The sequence below is a fragment of the Mycothermus thermophilus genome, assembly GCF_041956435.1.
Source record: "Mycothermus thermophilus strain CBS 625.91 unplaced genomic scaffold VTJ04scaffold_3, whole genome shotgun sequence".
Taxonomy (NCBI): domain Eukaryota; kingdom Fungi; phylum Ascomycota; class Sordariomycetes; order Sordariales; family Chaetomiaceae; genus Mycothermus; species Mycothermus thermophilus.
The window spans coordinates 1,655,376-1,670,481 of record NW_027191429.1 but is presented as its reverse complement, the minus strand read 5'-3'; the positions used below and the strand labels follow the sequence as shown (position 1 = coordinate 1,670,481).

At 55.7% G+C, this 15,106-nt stretch overlaps 8 protein-coding genes across 8 annotated transcripts; 6 read left to right on the top strand and 2 right to left on the bottom strand.

Annotated features, from left to right (window-relative positions):
* Positions 1–828: 828 nt before the first annotated feature.
* On the top strand, positions 829–1,189 carry VTJ04DRAFT_4712 (uncharacterized protein; the record flags this gene model as incomplete). Its single annotated transcript, XM_069362750.1, has 2 exons — positions 829–1,007; positions 1,075–1,189. 2 exons carry the CDS (start codon positions 829–831, stop codon positions 1,187–1,189), a joined length of 294 nt encoding a protein of 97 aa, XP_069219665.1.
* Positions 1,190–1,240: 51 nt separating this feature from the next.
* VTJ04DRAFT_4711 (uncharacterized protein) lies at positions 1,241–3,741 on the top strand (the record flags this gene model as incomplete). The annotated part of the gene is made up of 6 exons (XM_069362749.1): positions 1,241–1,277; positions 1,383–1,420; positions 1,481–1,568; positions 1,630–1,830; positions 1,902–2,044; positions 2,107–3,741. 6 exons carry the CDS (start codon positions 1,241–1,243, stop codon positions 3,739–3,741), a joined length of 2,142 nt encoding a protein of 713 aa, XP_069219664.1.
* Positions 3,742–4,114: 373 nt separating this feature from the next.
* Positions 4,115–5,080, bottom strand: VTJ04DRAFT_4710 (uncharacterized protein; the record flags this gene model as incomplete). The annotated part of the gene is made up of 1 exon (XM_069362748.1): positions 4,115–5,080. One exon carries the CDS (start codon positions 5,078–5,080, stop codon positions 4,115–4,117), a length of 966 nt encoding a protein of 321 aa, XP_069219663.1.
* A 1,741-nt stretch (positions 5,081–6,821) lies between these two features.
* VTJ04DRAFT_4709 (uncharacterized protein) lies at positions 6,822–7,203 on the top strand (the record flags this gene model as incomplete). The annotated part of the gene is made up of 2 exons (XM_069362746.1): positions 6,822–7,073; positions 7,141–7,203. 2 exons carry the CDS (start codon positions 6,822–6,824, stop codon positions 7,201–7,203), a joined length of 315 nt encoding a protein of 104 aa, XP_069219662.1.
* A 442-nt stretch (positions 7,204–7,645) lies between these two features.
* VTJ04DRAFT_4708 (uncharacterized protein) lies at positions 7,646–9,196 on the bottom strand (the record flags this gene model as incomplete). The annotated part of the gene is made up of 3 exons (XM_069362745.1): positions 7,646–8,808; positions 8,886–9,086; positions 9,154–9,196. 3 exons carry the CDS (start codon positions 9,194–9,196, stop codon positions 7,646–7,648), a joined length of 1,407 nt encoding a protein of 468 aa, XP_069219661.1.
* A 1,786-nt stretch (positions 9,197–10,982) lies between these two features.
* On the top strand, positions 10,983–11,957 carry VTJ04DRAFT_4707 (uncharacterized protein; the record flags this gene model as incomplete). Its single annotated transcript, XM_069362744.1, has 2 exons — positions 10,983–11,179; positions 11,240–11,957. The coding sequence occupies 2 exons, from the start codon at positions 10,983–10,985 to the stop codon at positions 11,955–11,957; spliced, it is 915 nt and encodes a 304-aa protein (XP_069219660.1).
* Positions 11,958–11,990: 33 nt separating this feature from the next.
* On the top strand, positions 11,991–13,304 carry VTJ04DRAFT_4706 (uncharacterized protein; the record flags this gene model as incomplete). The annotated part of the gene is made up of 1 exon (XM_069362743.1): positions 11,991–13,304. The coding sequence occupies one exon, from the start codon at positions 11,991–11,993 to the stop codon at positions 13,302–13,304; it is 1,314 nt and encodes a 437-aa protein (XP_069219659.1).
* A 45-nt stretch (positions 13,305–13,349) lies between these two features.
* VTJ04DRAFT_4705 (uncharacterized protein) lies at positions 13,350–14,441 on the top strand (the record flags this gene model as incomplete). Its single annotated transcript, XM_069362742.1, has 1 exon — positions 13,350–14,441. The coding sequence occupies one exon, from the start codon at positions 13,350–13,352 to the stop codon at positions 14,439–14,441; it is 1,092 nt and encodes a 363-aa protein (XP_069219658.1).
* Positions 14,442–15,106: the final 665 nt, after the last annotated feature.

The following is a 15,106-nucleotide window of genomic DNA, read 5'->3' as shown; positions in this document are numbered from 1 at the left end:
TAGCCGGGAAGCCATGAGTTTCAAGCGGGAGATCAACCCCAATTGGCAAGGCACCGGCAGTTCGCCGGCAGGCACTGCGGGTGATGTCTCATGGTTCGTCCCAAGAGCCGGGTTCCTGGCACCTCGCAGGGCGGCCGGAGTTTGGAGGGAGGGACGCCGGCAGACGGGCGGACAAAGGGTGTGGGGCGAGGCATAGGGCATGCATGAGGCTGCAGGATGCCATGCCGATTTTGTGCTGAAGAATTACAAAGCTCTCGATCCCCAACAATGCTTGAGAGGTGCAGAGATCAAGCTGCGAGTCTTCGTCGATCATGCCAGCTACCGACGGTCAGGCAGTAGTAGTTACACATTAACCCCCGGGCTCGGCATGCACATGGGTTGCCACGTGTGTCATCCAGAGCTGAAATGTGATCTTGGTTCGGGATCGTGGTGCAGGATTGCGCACCTCGTCTACCGAGGTATGTACATGTACATACAGTGCTTAGCATCCTGAGAGCGGAGTGGTGTTGTGGCAGGAGATTGGAATTCCATGTTGGGTCAGAAGATCCAGAAGATGGATGCCCGCTGCACAATGGGAACATGATGGATGATGGAAGAGTCGACCGGTTTCCAGAACTTCTCTTGGAAGCTGAAACTTGCATCCGTTTGTTAGAGATGACGTTGGGAAAAAGCCACCCGCCACTTACAGGGAGCTTCCTTGCTTTCCATGCTGCTTTGGGGAGGGGCCTGGCAGAAAGATAAGGGTTAGGGTTTACCATACCGGATGGTGCCCTGGGCTGGACGTTCCGGTTCCAGACCCAGGCCCAACACCAGGACCCCACCTGCCTCATGGACCTTGCTGTCAGGCGTCGCATCGTCAGCGGACATGACCCTGTTGCGTTGACCCTGAGACCGCTCCGCAACCTGCAACACCCCCTAACCTCAAACACGCAACTCCCGAAGCTGCGCGTCGCCTCGCCTCACCACCTTGAGGTCGATCACTGCCAACACTGTCAGGCTGTGCTTTCGTAATATCAGTTATTCTTGCGCACCGCCTTTCTCCTCTCCGCACCCCGCTCTTTGCTCTTCGCCCAGCTGCGCCGAGACTCGACCACGACCCCGAACCCCCGTCAAGTCCATCTGTACTCGGTGTCTGTCGCTCCTCGACTTCCTCACCTTCCCTCTCCCCACGTCCTCGGTGTTGGGCTGAGCTGGGCGCTGGCTCCGGCTCTGGCTCGGCATCGGGCCTCACAACACCATCATGGACGGGCCCTCCATTATCAAGGACCACGCTAAGGGTATGCACCACTCTCACACTCTCACACCCTCACCGCTGTTCCCTACCCCCACCCGTGCTTCCTCATGTCTCGCTGAGGAATCTGGCTGACCTGAGCTTCCCGTAGCCATCATTGACGCCATCCGCCGAACTGCCCCGAATGAAGTGAGCTCCCATGCCATGTTCGCAGCCCGAGAGAAGCTCCCTGACCCTCGTCCGTCATAGTGGAAAGTCCTGGTCCTCGACGATACCACCAAGAAGCTTGTCGATTGTTCGCTCAACGAAGATGACATCCTCAACCACAACATCGCCAGTATGTTGCCTCAAGTCACATCTGGGGTCCGTTTTCTTGCTGACCAACCTCTTCCCGCCAGATATCGAGCTCATCGAGGAGCGCCGGGAGCTGAACCCGGACATGGATGCCATCTACCTCCTCTCTCCCCAACCTCATATCGTTGAATGTCTCCTCGCCGATATCGATCGTGGCCGCTACCGGAGGCGCTTTATCATATGGACGGCCCTGCCCCCTGATCCCCTCCAGCGCCGGCTGGAACCGGTTCGGAGGCATATTGCAGGTAAGCAAAAAATAACCTTCTTCCAGATCTCCTTATCATGGTCGGGCACTCACCTAATCACCTTTTTGCAGCCCCCCCTGACTTGCTTTTTGTCGACTTCTTCCCTCGGGAATCCCACCTCATTACCTTTCGTGATCCCTCAAGCTTTCTTGTTCTCTACAACCCCTCTTGCAACGACCTCGTGGCACGTCATCTGCGAGAGTTGGCCCAAAAGGTACGTGAACCTATCCGCTTATTGGCCCTGTGAGATGGGACTTGAGCTAACTATTCGTCTAGATCGCATCAATATGCATCACTCTTCAAGAGTTTCCCAAAATCCGTTACTACGCGCCTCCTCAACATGTCCAACATGAAGCAAGAGTCCTTTGTATGCACTTGGCCCGCTTCGTCCAGAGGGAACTCGATGACTATCAGCAGTGGGACCGCGGTTTCCCACCACAGTCACAGCGGCCTCAGTCGGTTTTGGTGGTCACGGACAGGTCCATGGACTTGATGGCACCTTTGTTGCATGAGTTCACCTACCAAGCCATGGTCCACGACTTGCTCCCCATTCAGGAGCAGCCGAATGGCAAAGCAACCTTCCACATGACCATCAATGAAAACACCCCGGAGGCAGAGGAGAAGGATATGGAGCTCGCTGAGAAGGATCCCGTCTGGGTCGGAAACCGCCACAAGCACATGAAGGACACAATTGACCGCCTAATGAGTGATTTTCAAAAATTCCTCGACCAGAACCCGAACGCGGCCGCGTCCAGGCGTGCTCCTGGCCAGAGCAACCTCAACGACATCCGAGACATGCTAGCTGGCCTCCCCCAGTTCCAGGAGATGAAGAACGCCTATTCGCTCCATCTCACCATGGCCCAGGAAGCAATGAATATCTTCCAAAAGTACAAACTTGCCGATCTCGCTTCGGTCGAGCAAACACTAGCCACGGGCCTGGACGAGGACGGCAAGAAGCCCAAGAACATTTTGGATCAGATCGTGCGCCTATTAGATGACCCGGACGTCGCCCCGGCTGATCGCCTGCGTCTCATAGCAATTTATGCGCTCTATCGCGACGGCATGATCAGCCAGGACCTTCACCGTTTGCTATGGCATGCCTCGCTGTCCACGGCACGGGGTCGCCCAGACCAGGCCGTCATCGAAAACATGGAGCTTCTTGGCGCGCGGCCTCTCAAACAGCTCAAGGAGCAACGACAAGCTCCTCCCTCGCTCTTCCCGGCTCCGCCCAAGCAGGCCATTGCCGACGACGAATACGCCCTCTCGCGTTTCGAACCGGCCGTCAAGCGGATGCTCGAACTTCTCGTGTCGGGCGAGCTGGACCAAACCTTGTTCCCCTACGTCGTTCCGCCTGACGACGCCTCCGCTTCCCAGCAGCTCCACACACAGGGCTCGTTGCGCTCCGCCGCCCCGCGTTGGGCCCAAGCCAACCGCCGCCAGGCGGAAAACCGTCAGCGCATCATTGTTTTTGTCGCCGGAGGCGCCACCTTCTCCGAGGCCCGGGCGTGCTATGAGATTTCTGAGAAGCACAACCGTGATGTTTACCTCGCGACATCGCATCTCGTCTCGCCCGGCAAGTACATCGCGGACCTTCGCGATCTGCAAACGGATCGTCGCCGCTTGAACCTGCCGCTCGACAGGCCCCCGCCGAAACCTCCAGCTCACATCTACGAGAAGCCCCAGCCAAAGCCCATGATGCCGCCTCAGATGCCGACCATGCAGACCCGGCCCGGGCCTCCGGGATTACAGCAAGTTCCGCCACCGGGGCAGCCGGTACCGCCGACAGCAGCCATGGCCTCCATGTCGCTTGGCGGTGGGGCAGGGGATCAGCGTCCGGGTACGGGAGATTCAGGGGATGGGAAGAAGAAGGATAAGGATAAGAAGAAGAAGCTGTTTGGGTTTAAGAAATGATTTGTGTCTGGCTGATTTGTGTAGGGTCGGTTTGCAGGATAGGTCAATACCTAGGTATATAGGCATGCAGCTACAATGGGTACGTGCGCGAATGGTATTCGTGGAATTAAATATCGTGGAGTGTTGCGTGCAAAAAGATGTTGATTGCATGAAGTTGGTCGATTTGCGCGCGGTATGATATGGGCGGTAGGTGGGGTGATGATAGGCTGTCGACAGTCATGTAGTGTTCCACAGGAGGAGTATGGTCAAAAAGGCTGTGACTTAAATCATCTCAGAGGTTCTTGATATGGGGGGTCTTGGTCGAGTTGCGAAAGAAACAACTGGATGTTTACTTCCCTTCATGTGATGATAACCGAAAGACGTTGTCAGTCGGTCACTTCGGAATCCTGCCGCACAAAACCACATCCTGTCCCATCTGAGTCCACGCCACATCAGTCAGCTTTAGCGGCAGGGCTGCCGCCGCCGTCCCGCCGTCCTCCCCTATTTCCTCCGCATCACCGGTCGCGCCGGGGTTCCGCTGCACCTTCGGCGGCGCCACCACCACGCCTCCCTGGCCCAACCACACCGGCGCAATGGTCAACACCACGACATCCACAAACCCCCTCCCCGGCGGCACCAGCAGCGAATGAATCACCTCGGCACCACCCTCGACCATGACGCTCTTGATCCCCAAGTTGGCTAGGGCGGAGAGGATATCCGCCCAGTCAAACCTGCCGTGTCCACTTCCATTCCCACCACTACCACCAGGCGTTGATGTAGGCAGGCGGATATATTTGCCCCCAACCCCTTCCACAACCCTCTCCCTTTCCCCATCCACCTCGGCAGAGCAAGAAACAAACACCCACGGCCCCAACCCCCTCCCCTCCCTCGCCTCCCGAATCACTTGCGAGTCCAAAGTGATGGCCCACCGCGCCGAGGCGTCCAGGATCACCGGCCTCGGCTGCCGCCGCTCATCCCCATTTTCCTCTGGCAGCAACGCTAGACGGGAATTGAGCTTCGGATCGTCGGCCATGGCGGTCCCCGCGCCGACGAGGATTGCGTCATGCCGCGTGCGGAGGAAATGCGTCATGGCTTTTGTGGCAGAGCCGGAGAGGACGGTGCGGATACCCGGCGCGGCGGAGATGCTGGCGTCGAGCGAGTGGGCATAGGTGAGGGTTAGGTAGGGTTTTTGGTGTTTTTGTTTTGCTTCATGAGGGACTGAGCTGTCGGTGGTTTGGATTGGGGTTTGGGGAGGGAGGTAACGGGTTAGGAGGGCGCGGTGGGATGGGGGGAAGAAGAGGGTGGTGGTGGTGGTGGTGGTGGTGGTGGTGGGTTGGGATGGCGGTGGTTCGGTCGTCATGGTGTTTTGATTCGGCATATGGTTGTTGTGATGTGTTAAGGTGGTGGTGATACGTTGATTGGTGTTGGTCTTGGCTATGAGAGGATAACTAAGCTGGATGCTTGTGAGATGGGCCAACTATTCGCCGGTGTTATCGTGGCACAGCAGGCCAAGGAAGGGTAAGTGAATAAGAGGCGCTTGGTGTGGCGGCAAACTCAGCCAAAGTCGATCCGAGAAGCGCAATTTTGACGTCAGACGACCCCTGAATGAGGCCTCCTTTGGGTCCGCGAACCAATGTTATTCAGGTACCAAGTGTCTCGCTGTGCAATGTGTGAGGCAATCCACGAAGAAGTTTGACCACTAGGTAGCAGCGTTGATGTTGAGTCCCTCTGCGTGGCTCAAGATCAAACCAAACACCAGCAAACAAACCAAGACATCTTCCAGAAAATGCATGGGTTAGTAATCGGATCTTGCTCGTTCCGCTCCCGCCGTAAGAACGGCAGCCAGGGCGAGGCCGAAACAGGGACCAAGTGGGTCCGATTTCGTCATGGCTGTGGAACGGCGGCATGGGCCGAACATCATGTCAGGGCAAGCTATTTTCATGCCCTGGATCTTCTGACAATGCATGGCCACTGTTCGACTGACTGTTATAAGTAGGTGGTCCCGGATAGACTCGGCGGTAAGAAAGAGCGCTAATACATACGGACAGTCAATTGTGGAAGTCGAATCAATCTAAGAAAGCAGAAAAAAAGGGGGCACCTTGTGAGAGCATAGCGATCAGCGCTTGGAATGGATGGACACAACGGAGCAACTCCAATGTCAACGCTAGGATCGACGTGACGCCGGGCCATCCATGTGAGACACTTCCCCATGTCGCATCTCAACGGCCAAGCCTTGGCCCAACTCGCCAGGATAAATCTCCTGCCTTATTTTCTCATTTTTCTCTCCGGAGTACTCCGTAGTTAACTGTGGTGTCCCTTTCCTCTTCCGTTCCGGAATCTGTTTGTTTCTCTATTTTCTTCCCTCATTTTCTTTGTTCTGCTTGCGGCAACTTTCTGAGTCTGTCTTTGATTCAAAGCCGACTGTGTTTCTGACGACATTCCTGACTCGTTGTCTATCCTTTTTTCCCACTTACATCCTTGGACCACCAAATCTGAACCCCGGATCTGCCGACAACCTCACCTTCAACCGACGGAAGGCCGCGTCAACATCGACTTTTCGCCGTTTGCCCGCCACAGTAGACATACATACGCTTTGTGCCGGTTGGTTGCCCATATCTTTTTCATTGCCATCTGATCTCCGACCCAAAAGACAACCCACCTACACAGCCCCCTTGGCCACGCAACACAACCATCTGCCGCGGCTCGGGAAGCATCTGATCCTTCGCCGGGCCATCCCTTCCTTCCTCCAAGGCTGTGTGGGCGCTGTGGACTCTTATTATCAAAAAAGACCAGCCCCCCACGTTTGACTTTTTGAGTTTCCCTCCCCTCGCAACAGGTGTCAACTTTGATCACCACCACCACCACCAACTTCTCATCAAAGCGTCCATCTCTTCTCAACTTCACAAGTCCTAACTCACAATAGAAACTCGCCTATGCAGGCCCGCTGACACAGCACAGTCACTACATCCAAATCCAAACCGACCGACCCAGTCCTTCTCTATCTGTCAATCGACCCCTCAAATCTCATCGCTCGGGAAGCCTTTCCTTGCGTCTCCAACCAGAAACCTCAAACAACCACAGCCGAACCACAAGAAAAAAAAATGGACAGCAAAGACGCTCCTCCCGCCTACCCCCAGCCCACCTACGCCCAACAACCTCCCCCTCCCGGCGGCGCCAACGCCTCCTACTACTACGAGCAACAACCCCAGATGGGCTATCCGGGCCAACAGCCGCCGCCGGGCGGCTACTACCAGCAAGGCTATCCTCCCGGCGCGGCGCCGCCCCCGGGCGCTTACTACCCGGCGCCGGGCCAGCAGCCGGTGATTATCCAGCAGAAGGAGAAGAGCGGACCTGTGAGTAATGTTCTTGTTTTCCTTCCATGATTACAAGAAAAAACGACTGACCAAGAAACAATAATAGGGCTTCTTCGAGGCGTGTCTTGCCGGCATGGCCTGCTGTTGCTGTCTCGATATCCTCTTCTAAACAAACTCCAGCTGACAGCAAGGCACAAACGGCGCCGGTGCAGCTGTCTAGTTTATTTAGGGTCTGTTGATGGGCGGTTGACTTCGGGAGGAAACCAAACATGGACGAAGCGCTGGGACTCATGCCGAAGGCGAAGGGCCAAATTGGCTCTCCCGTTGGACGTGGGCAACCGCATCTCTTGCGAACATGGGGCGGTCAATCACGGTTTAATGGGATCACGACAGACACATTTTCCCTGTCCTGTTTGGTGCAGAGGATTGTTTCTTATTTCTTTCTCTATTTTGTAATGTCGTCCTAGGAGCTGGTGTTTCTAGGTCCTTTGCTAGGGTATGGGCGGGCGGTTGGGAATAAGATATACAGGTTTCGGCAGGCGGTTAGAGGGAGGCAAGGGTGTTTTTCCTCACGGAGGGTTTTCGTTCTGGTACCATGGGAGGGGAATATATCACTTTCCGTTGACCCCATTCTGCTTGCTCTCACGTTGCTCCTGCTCCTCTTTCTTGATCTCGGCCAGGATCCGCTCAAACTCCTCCGCCGCCTCCTTGACGCAGTCATGCCCGTAAATCATCTTTTGCACATCTGGGCTGGCCCACTTGTCTGGGACACTGCCGTTCTTGCCGTTCTGGCGAAACTCGCGGTCGCGCTCCTCCTTGGCCTTGCCCTCGCCCAGGTGCAGGATCCGGCCCGACTGAGCGGCCAAGTCGACCAGGGCCGTGCAGTGAGGCTTGCGCAGCCGCTCGTACACCTTGAAGGCGTGGCGGATGGCGGCAGCGCGCTCCTCGACCGTGGCGGTGCTGTCAAGAACGACGCGGCTCATAACCTCGGCCAGCACGGCGCCGTCCTCGATGGCCATGGCCGCGCCCTGGCTCAGGTGCGGCAGGGTCGGGTGGCATGCGTCACCGAGGAGCACAACCGAACCGTGCACCCAGGTGGGGAGGGGCTTGTGAGAGCGAAGCTTCCACTCACACACCTGCCCTTCGGGCACAAGGTTGAGCATGCGATGGACGAGAGGGCAAAAGTCCTCGAAGACCTTGAGCATGGCCGACTTGGAGCCGCGCGTCGTGTAGGTGGCGTTGGTGGCCTTGGCAAAGTTGACATCGGGCTGGGTTGTCGAGAGGTTGTAAATGTTCTTGGAGTCGACAGGGTAGGCGATGATGTGGCGGCGCTCGCCGATCCAGCGGACGACGCGGTCGCTGTTGATCAGCTCCAACATTTCAGGGTCGTGCTCCATCTCAGAACGCTTGAGCATGATGCGATAGGCCGCCTGACCTGTATCCTCCTCCTTGGCTTCGACGCCCAGCTCGGCAAGCATCTGGTGGCGCGTGGCCGACTTAATGCCGTCCGAGGCCAGCACGAAGTCGAACTCGACAATGCGTTCATCGGCTTCGCTGCCGTTGCGGGGGCGCACCACTAACCGCGGGCAGGGGCCGAACGACTCATATCGCACCAACGTGGTCCCAAAGTGAAACTTGATGGCCGGCTCCTTCTGGCACGCCTTGTACAGACCGCCGGCGAGCGAGGCGCGGTGACCGGTGCAGTGAGGGAACCCGTACTTTTCCTCAATGTCAGGCATGTCAACATGAGACAGCTCCCTATTGCTGCTTCCCTCTGCGGAGTGTTAGCAAAAGCGTTCTCAAAGGGTGAGCATCCCTAGCTGCTAGGATCCTCTGGCAGTAAGAGCCTACCCCGAATGCTTGTGCCCTTGACATTGGTTGCCTCGGCGTAGATATTGTCCCAGCAGCCGAGGCCATGGAGGACGCGGACCATGTTTGGAGGCATCTGGATGCCAGCGCCGACGAAGCCCAGATCAGGGGCAGTTTCGAAGACTTCGATGTGGCGGAACCCCTTCTTGGCGAAGGCGAGGGCTACGCCTAAGCCGCCCATGCCTGAAATTACAGCTCGGTCAGTAATGCCGGACACTAGCAGACGAGTGGAAGCTATCCAGAATCATACCGGCGCCGATGACGGCGATCCGCAGGCCGTGGAGATCTGCCATGAGTGCTGGTGGAATATGGATGCTGCAGAAGGATGAACTTGATGGCTCGTCTAGGACGAAGAATAGATGGTCTCAGGGTATCAATACAATAATAGGTAACGAGGGAGCTTGGTGGTGGGCTGAAGATAACTTGGCGATATTCTCGAGGTTGTCTTTGGAGGAGGATTCAAAATGAACAGAACAAAGAGGCCAAGGCTTTGGAATGGAGTCAAGTAGCTATGGTCTGTTCAAGGCTGCTACTGCCGTTTCTAGGTTTGGTCAGGTAGGATCAGAACTCCAGAATCTCATGCAATCAAGACGCCTTCCTGTTCTTGGTAAATAAGAAAGCGAGAGTGCGACATGGCCATGTGTTGGCTCGGCGCCTGCCGACATGCATCACCATCCGGGGTTCCATCGGCCCATATAGATCCAATATCCCACTTGATAATCCGGGGCTATGTTTCTTTGGAAGGAACTGTGAATAAGACACTTGGATTGGGAACCCGGGAGGAGCCAACGATCTGATAAACCCTTGAAGGTTCCCGCGGTTGTTTCCATGATCTCACTGCGACAAACTGACCTCTGAAACATCTTACTACATCCTCAACCATTGCATGAGCACACTTCCCTTCCTATCAATGAAGACTTGACAGATATTCAGATGTGACCTGGTGGTGTGGAGATGCGGGGAAGGTTTGTTGTTGAAGTCGCCGGGAGAAATCTGGGACCGGCTACCGGGACCGGCATGGCCCACTCGACACCCATGGACACCCGAAGTTCACGCCGCGCCGGGGAAATGGATTTGCCGATGGGCGGCAGACACGGGCTCAGGTGAACGCAAAACAGCGGAACCGCAAGGCTGGATGAACACCGGCGCTTCATGTGTCAGTCAGGTTTGGGTTCGGTTGGGTCATCTTTGCGTTTCTGTCTCCGTACACACGTTCATCTTGTGTGGCCTGTGCATGAATCATGAAGTCTACCAAGTAAAATCTCATCGGAACTTGAAAAACTCCCGTGGTCCGATGAAACAGTATCCCTGGGACAGATGTCCATAGGTTGTCGTCCCTATTCAAGACACAAAACCACTTGATTTGCTCATAGAGGAGAAATATGGATTCATAGACCCATTGTGGGCCTCACGACCTGGTAGCAAGCCAAAACTTGGAACGGAGGAGAGACCTAGAGGACGTCAACGACTGCCGAGACATTGGTTGGAGTCTGGCGGGGCTTGACAAGGTGCCAAGACTCAAAAACTCCCACCATGCGCCAGCCGCCGACGTCACTCCGTCGCCAAGAGACGCCAAGACACTGACCACCAAGTGTTTGCAGAATCACGTGCTTGCTTCCCTGTCCGGGTTTGGGCTTCCAGGTTGGACTTTGACATCGAACACAAAACAACAAGCGATGTACTTTTACTACTGTCTGGTATAGGTAATCCGCCACTGGGGTGTTGACATTTCGGACTCTATTTCTGCCAGACATGTCCAGCTTTAGGATTTGGTGGATTGGGATGGTGAGGCCCGTAACTCTCGAATTACCCTCGAGTTTCTCAGTCACCACAGAATAAAGGAAACGGGAAGGAACACGGGTCATGATGATGGATTGGGACTCCATTTTCTCTCTGAAACAGACCGGTTGCTTGGTTCCATGTTGTCCACCGTAATCATTCTTAGCTTGTTTATCATCTCGTATGCTTCGTATTCTCCCGTTGTATCCTTATCCGTGACTAAGACTGGCATCTTGTTATTGCTTCACCTTCTCGTCTACCTACATCCGTCGCTTCACCTGGAACTAGCACAACTGTATTATGTCTCCTGCAACAGGAGGATTTTCCTCGTCAAGAAAAAGCCATGGGTCATTGCTTGGAGAAAGCGCCGGGAGGGCTCAGGGCTCGACGGGCATCAGCCTCGTTTCCTTCGTCTCAGCCTTGGCCGGCGCCGTCGCTATCTTCGCCATTCAAGTCGGCATCTTCCTTTTTCTCAGGAATAAGCTGCCGAGAATTTAGTACGTCTAGCTTCCTCCGCCCGTCGAGACACCATTCGACTCTCTCTGACCGTGTCCCAGCAAGCCAAAAACATACTTAGTTGCTGAGCGCGAGAGAACCTCCCAGCCACCCACCAACCCCCTCGGTTTGCTCCGCTGTATCTTGCGCTTCGATGACCGTGAGCTTATCAAAAAGTGCGGCCTCGATGCCTACTTCTATCTACGCTATCTCCAAACCCTCCTAGTCATCTTCATCCCCATTGCTGCTGTCGCCATACCCGTTCTCCTTCCTCTGAACTACGTCGGCGGTCTTGGTCAGGGGGTTCTCAACGACAAAACGAGCACAACGACGGGAGTACGTGGAAATGCTCCCAAGGGGCTCGACACTCTTGCCTGGGCCAACATTCCCCCTGACAAGCAACATCGCCGCTGGGCTCATCTCGTTGTCGCCCTGGCCGTCATTACCTGGGCTAGCTTTATCTTCTTCATCGAACTGCGCGTCTACGTCAAAATTCGTCAAGACTACTTGACCAGCCCTGAGCATCGCATGCGCGCTTCTGCTACCACAGTGCTTGTGAGCTCCATCCCGGACAAATGGCTGTCCGAAGACGCCCTGCGCAACCTGTTCGATGTGTTTCCCGGGGGCGTTGGGAATATTTGGCTGGCTCGCGACTTTACGCCACTCCTCTCCAAGGTCAAGAAGCGTAATAGAATCTTGAACCAACTCGAAGCTGCAGAGACAAAGCTGATCTCTCTCGCGAAGCGGAAGCAGATGGCCATGGAGGCCGGCAGCTTGTAGAACAGGCTCAACCAATTCAACCTTATCCAATTGATGAAGCACAACAGCGCCCTGGACCAAGACGTCCGCCTCCGCTTGATGGGTCCAGGGGTGAAGGTCAACGTTCCTCGCCGCTCCACCGACAGCATATTGTCTTACACTTCCTCCTGCGCAAATCATGCCTCCCCTGCGTCGTCGAGTCGGAGGAGCAGCATCACATCGCGCCGCACTTTCACCGACATGAGCGACATGACCATCACCAACAAGACGTGGTTTTTCCAGTTCTGGAAACCTCCCTCCGGAGCTTACACGTCACCCGTTCCGCAAGGCACTACATGGGGTCGCGACGGCAAGCCGTATAAAACAACCTTCTGGCAGCTGCTCAAGAGGTCCTTGCCAGGCGTCAAGACGCACGCTCCCAAGGCCAATTACCCTCCAGCCACCACTCGCGACTATCGCCAGGAGCTCGACGTCGACGCCAATGCCGAGTGGCGGAAGTGGGTTTTGCCCAAGGAGCGTCCGCGACACCGCGTCAATCCCGAGTGGCTACCCGATTTCGTACCAGTCTTGCCGTTTCTCAGCGAGAGCGTCGATACTATCTACTGGTGCCGCAACGAGCTGAGCCGGTTAAACCTCGAGATTGAGGACGACCAACGCCACCCGGAGCGTTACCCGCTCATCAACTCTGCCTTCATCCAGTTCAACCACCAGATGGCCGCTCACATGGCCTGCCAGTCTGTGTCGCACCATCTGCCCAAGAACATGGCTCCACGTCTGGTTGAGATTTCGCCGCAAGACGTCCTCTGGGAGAACATGGCCCTTCCATGGTTCACTATTTGGATTCGCCGTACCATCGTCATCTTTATCGTGTCCGCCATGGTCGTTCTCTGGGCCTTTCCCGTGGCCTGGACCACCTCGCTGGCCCAACTCGACTCCCTGGTCCGCCAATATCGAATCATGCGCAGGCTGCTCGACCATAGCACCCTGCTCGATCGCATAGTCAAGGCCGTTGCCGGTGTGCTGCCATCCATTGTCTTGTTAATCCTCCTTGGTTTTGTTCCTCGCTTCTTCCACATGCTCGCCAGGTTCCAAGGGACCAAAACAGGTGCTCAGATGAGTGAGATGGTCCAAAAATACTATTTCTCGTTCCTTTTCGTCCAAGTGTTTCTTGTCGTGTCCATTGCTTCGGGCACCATGCAGACCTTATCCAAGCTTTCGCAGGACATCCTGTCCACCCCCAGCCTCCTGGCCGAGAACCTGCCAAAAGCTTCCAACTACTTCTTCGAGTATATGATTTTGCGAGCCTTTTCGACCAGTTCCTGGACCCTACTGCAGGCTGAGACGCTCCTCCGCTGGTTCGTCCTATAGCGGCTGGGCGACCACAGCACCGCCCGGTCCCGGTGGACACGTAACATGCGCCTCAACCGGGTGAGATGGGGATCTTTCTTTCCCGAATACACCAACTTCGCCTGTATCGCCCTCGTCTACTCTGTCGTTGCCCCGTTGATCTCCCTCTTCGCCATCATAACATGGAGCATGCTCTGGATCGCCCACCGCCACAACATGCTCTACGTCACCCGCTTCCGCACCGACACGGGAGGCGTGTTGTATCCGCGCGCCATCAACCAGACCTTCGTCGGGCTCTACGTAATGGAGCTGCTGCTCATCGGGCTCTTCTTCCTCGCCGAGGACGACAAGGGAAACCGGGCTTGCTTCTGGCAAGGCGTCATCATGACCGTCACCCTAGCCGGCACCGTCATCTACCAGCTCGTGCTCAACGCCTGCTTCGGACCTCTGCTCTGCTACCTCCCGATCACGCTGGAAGACGAGGCCGCGCAGCGCGATCATATTTTCCAACGGGAACAGGCCCTAAGGCTCGGACTGCCTGTTGATTTCAACTTTTTTACTGGCCAGCAAACACCGAATGGGGCCCCTTCCCCCACCATTGTCGAGTCGGTCGCCGAATCGTCCTCGCCAACAGCAGAGCGGACAAGACCACCATCGCTAAAAACACCTCAACCTCGCTCTCCTCCTAACAGCACCAAACCATCCCCTCCCCCATCTCGAAAATCCCACCACCATCACCACCATCACTTCCACCCCTCCTCTTCCTCCCCCCTCCGCACCGCCACCCTCGCAGCCGCCGCCGCCGCCTCCTACCGCCGCCAGCGCCGTCAGCGGGACCTCGAAGCCCAGCGCGCCATGGGCGACGCCTTCTTCGGCGGGCTGGCCGACTCAATCGAGGACCTGGCGCCGCACGAGCGAGAAGCGTTAGTGAAACAAGCGTTTCGGCACGAGGCGCTGCGCGCGAGGCCGCGGCCCGTGGTGTGGATCCCACGCGACGATTTGGGGGTCGGCGACGACGAGGTGAGGAGAACGGCGGCGTTTAGTCCGGCAGGGTACCTGGCGGCGTCGAACGAGGGGCAGACTGTGGACGCGTGGGGTAGGGTGGTGTATGCGAGGAGTCCGCCGGATTTTTGCGAGGTGGATTTGGTTTGTTTGTGAAGGAGGAGGAGAAAGAGGGGCGTCTGGGTAGTCGAATAGGAAGGTGGATGTCTCTCTGGATGGGAAGGCACAAATGGCATGGACTGAATATCAAAAAAACGGATTATGAGAACCACCAAAGTATCATTAAAACAGCAGTCAATAAAAGCAACTCATCAAGGTCTCCCTAAGATAACGGTTTTGAGTACTTATTACCGACTTGGACTGAGTCACTTTATTGTTGCTTGTTTCTTCTGGATTATGAATGGTGTTGTTCGTTTCTCTCGGAAAGTTTAGACTTCAAACGAGTTCTTCCGGGAGCACCGAGATTGTCTGTTATCTGAGAAGAGACGAAGAAGACAAGCAGGAACAAATCAGTAAACAATTCAGGCACTCAGGGAGCCTGGATTCAGAGGAATGATGAATCGGTCAGGCAAAGTACCAGGGTTTGGAATGAACCTATCAGATCAGGCTAGTTGGAACATGCTATATGCAAACAAATCATGTTCCTTGTTGAGATAATCCAGGTGCTAGTCAATACACTGTCTCCTGAATCAAGTTAACCATAGAGCTCTCCTGTATTTCCGGTATGTCGCCGGGGCTGGTGTTGAAGAAACCCAAGCCCTCCTATTCCCATCTCCCATCATCGACATACATCTCTCATCAAGCAATACTGTCCCTCTCCT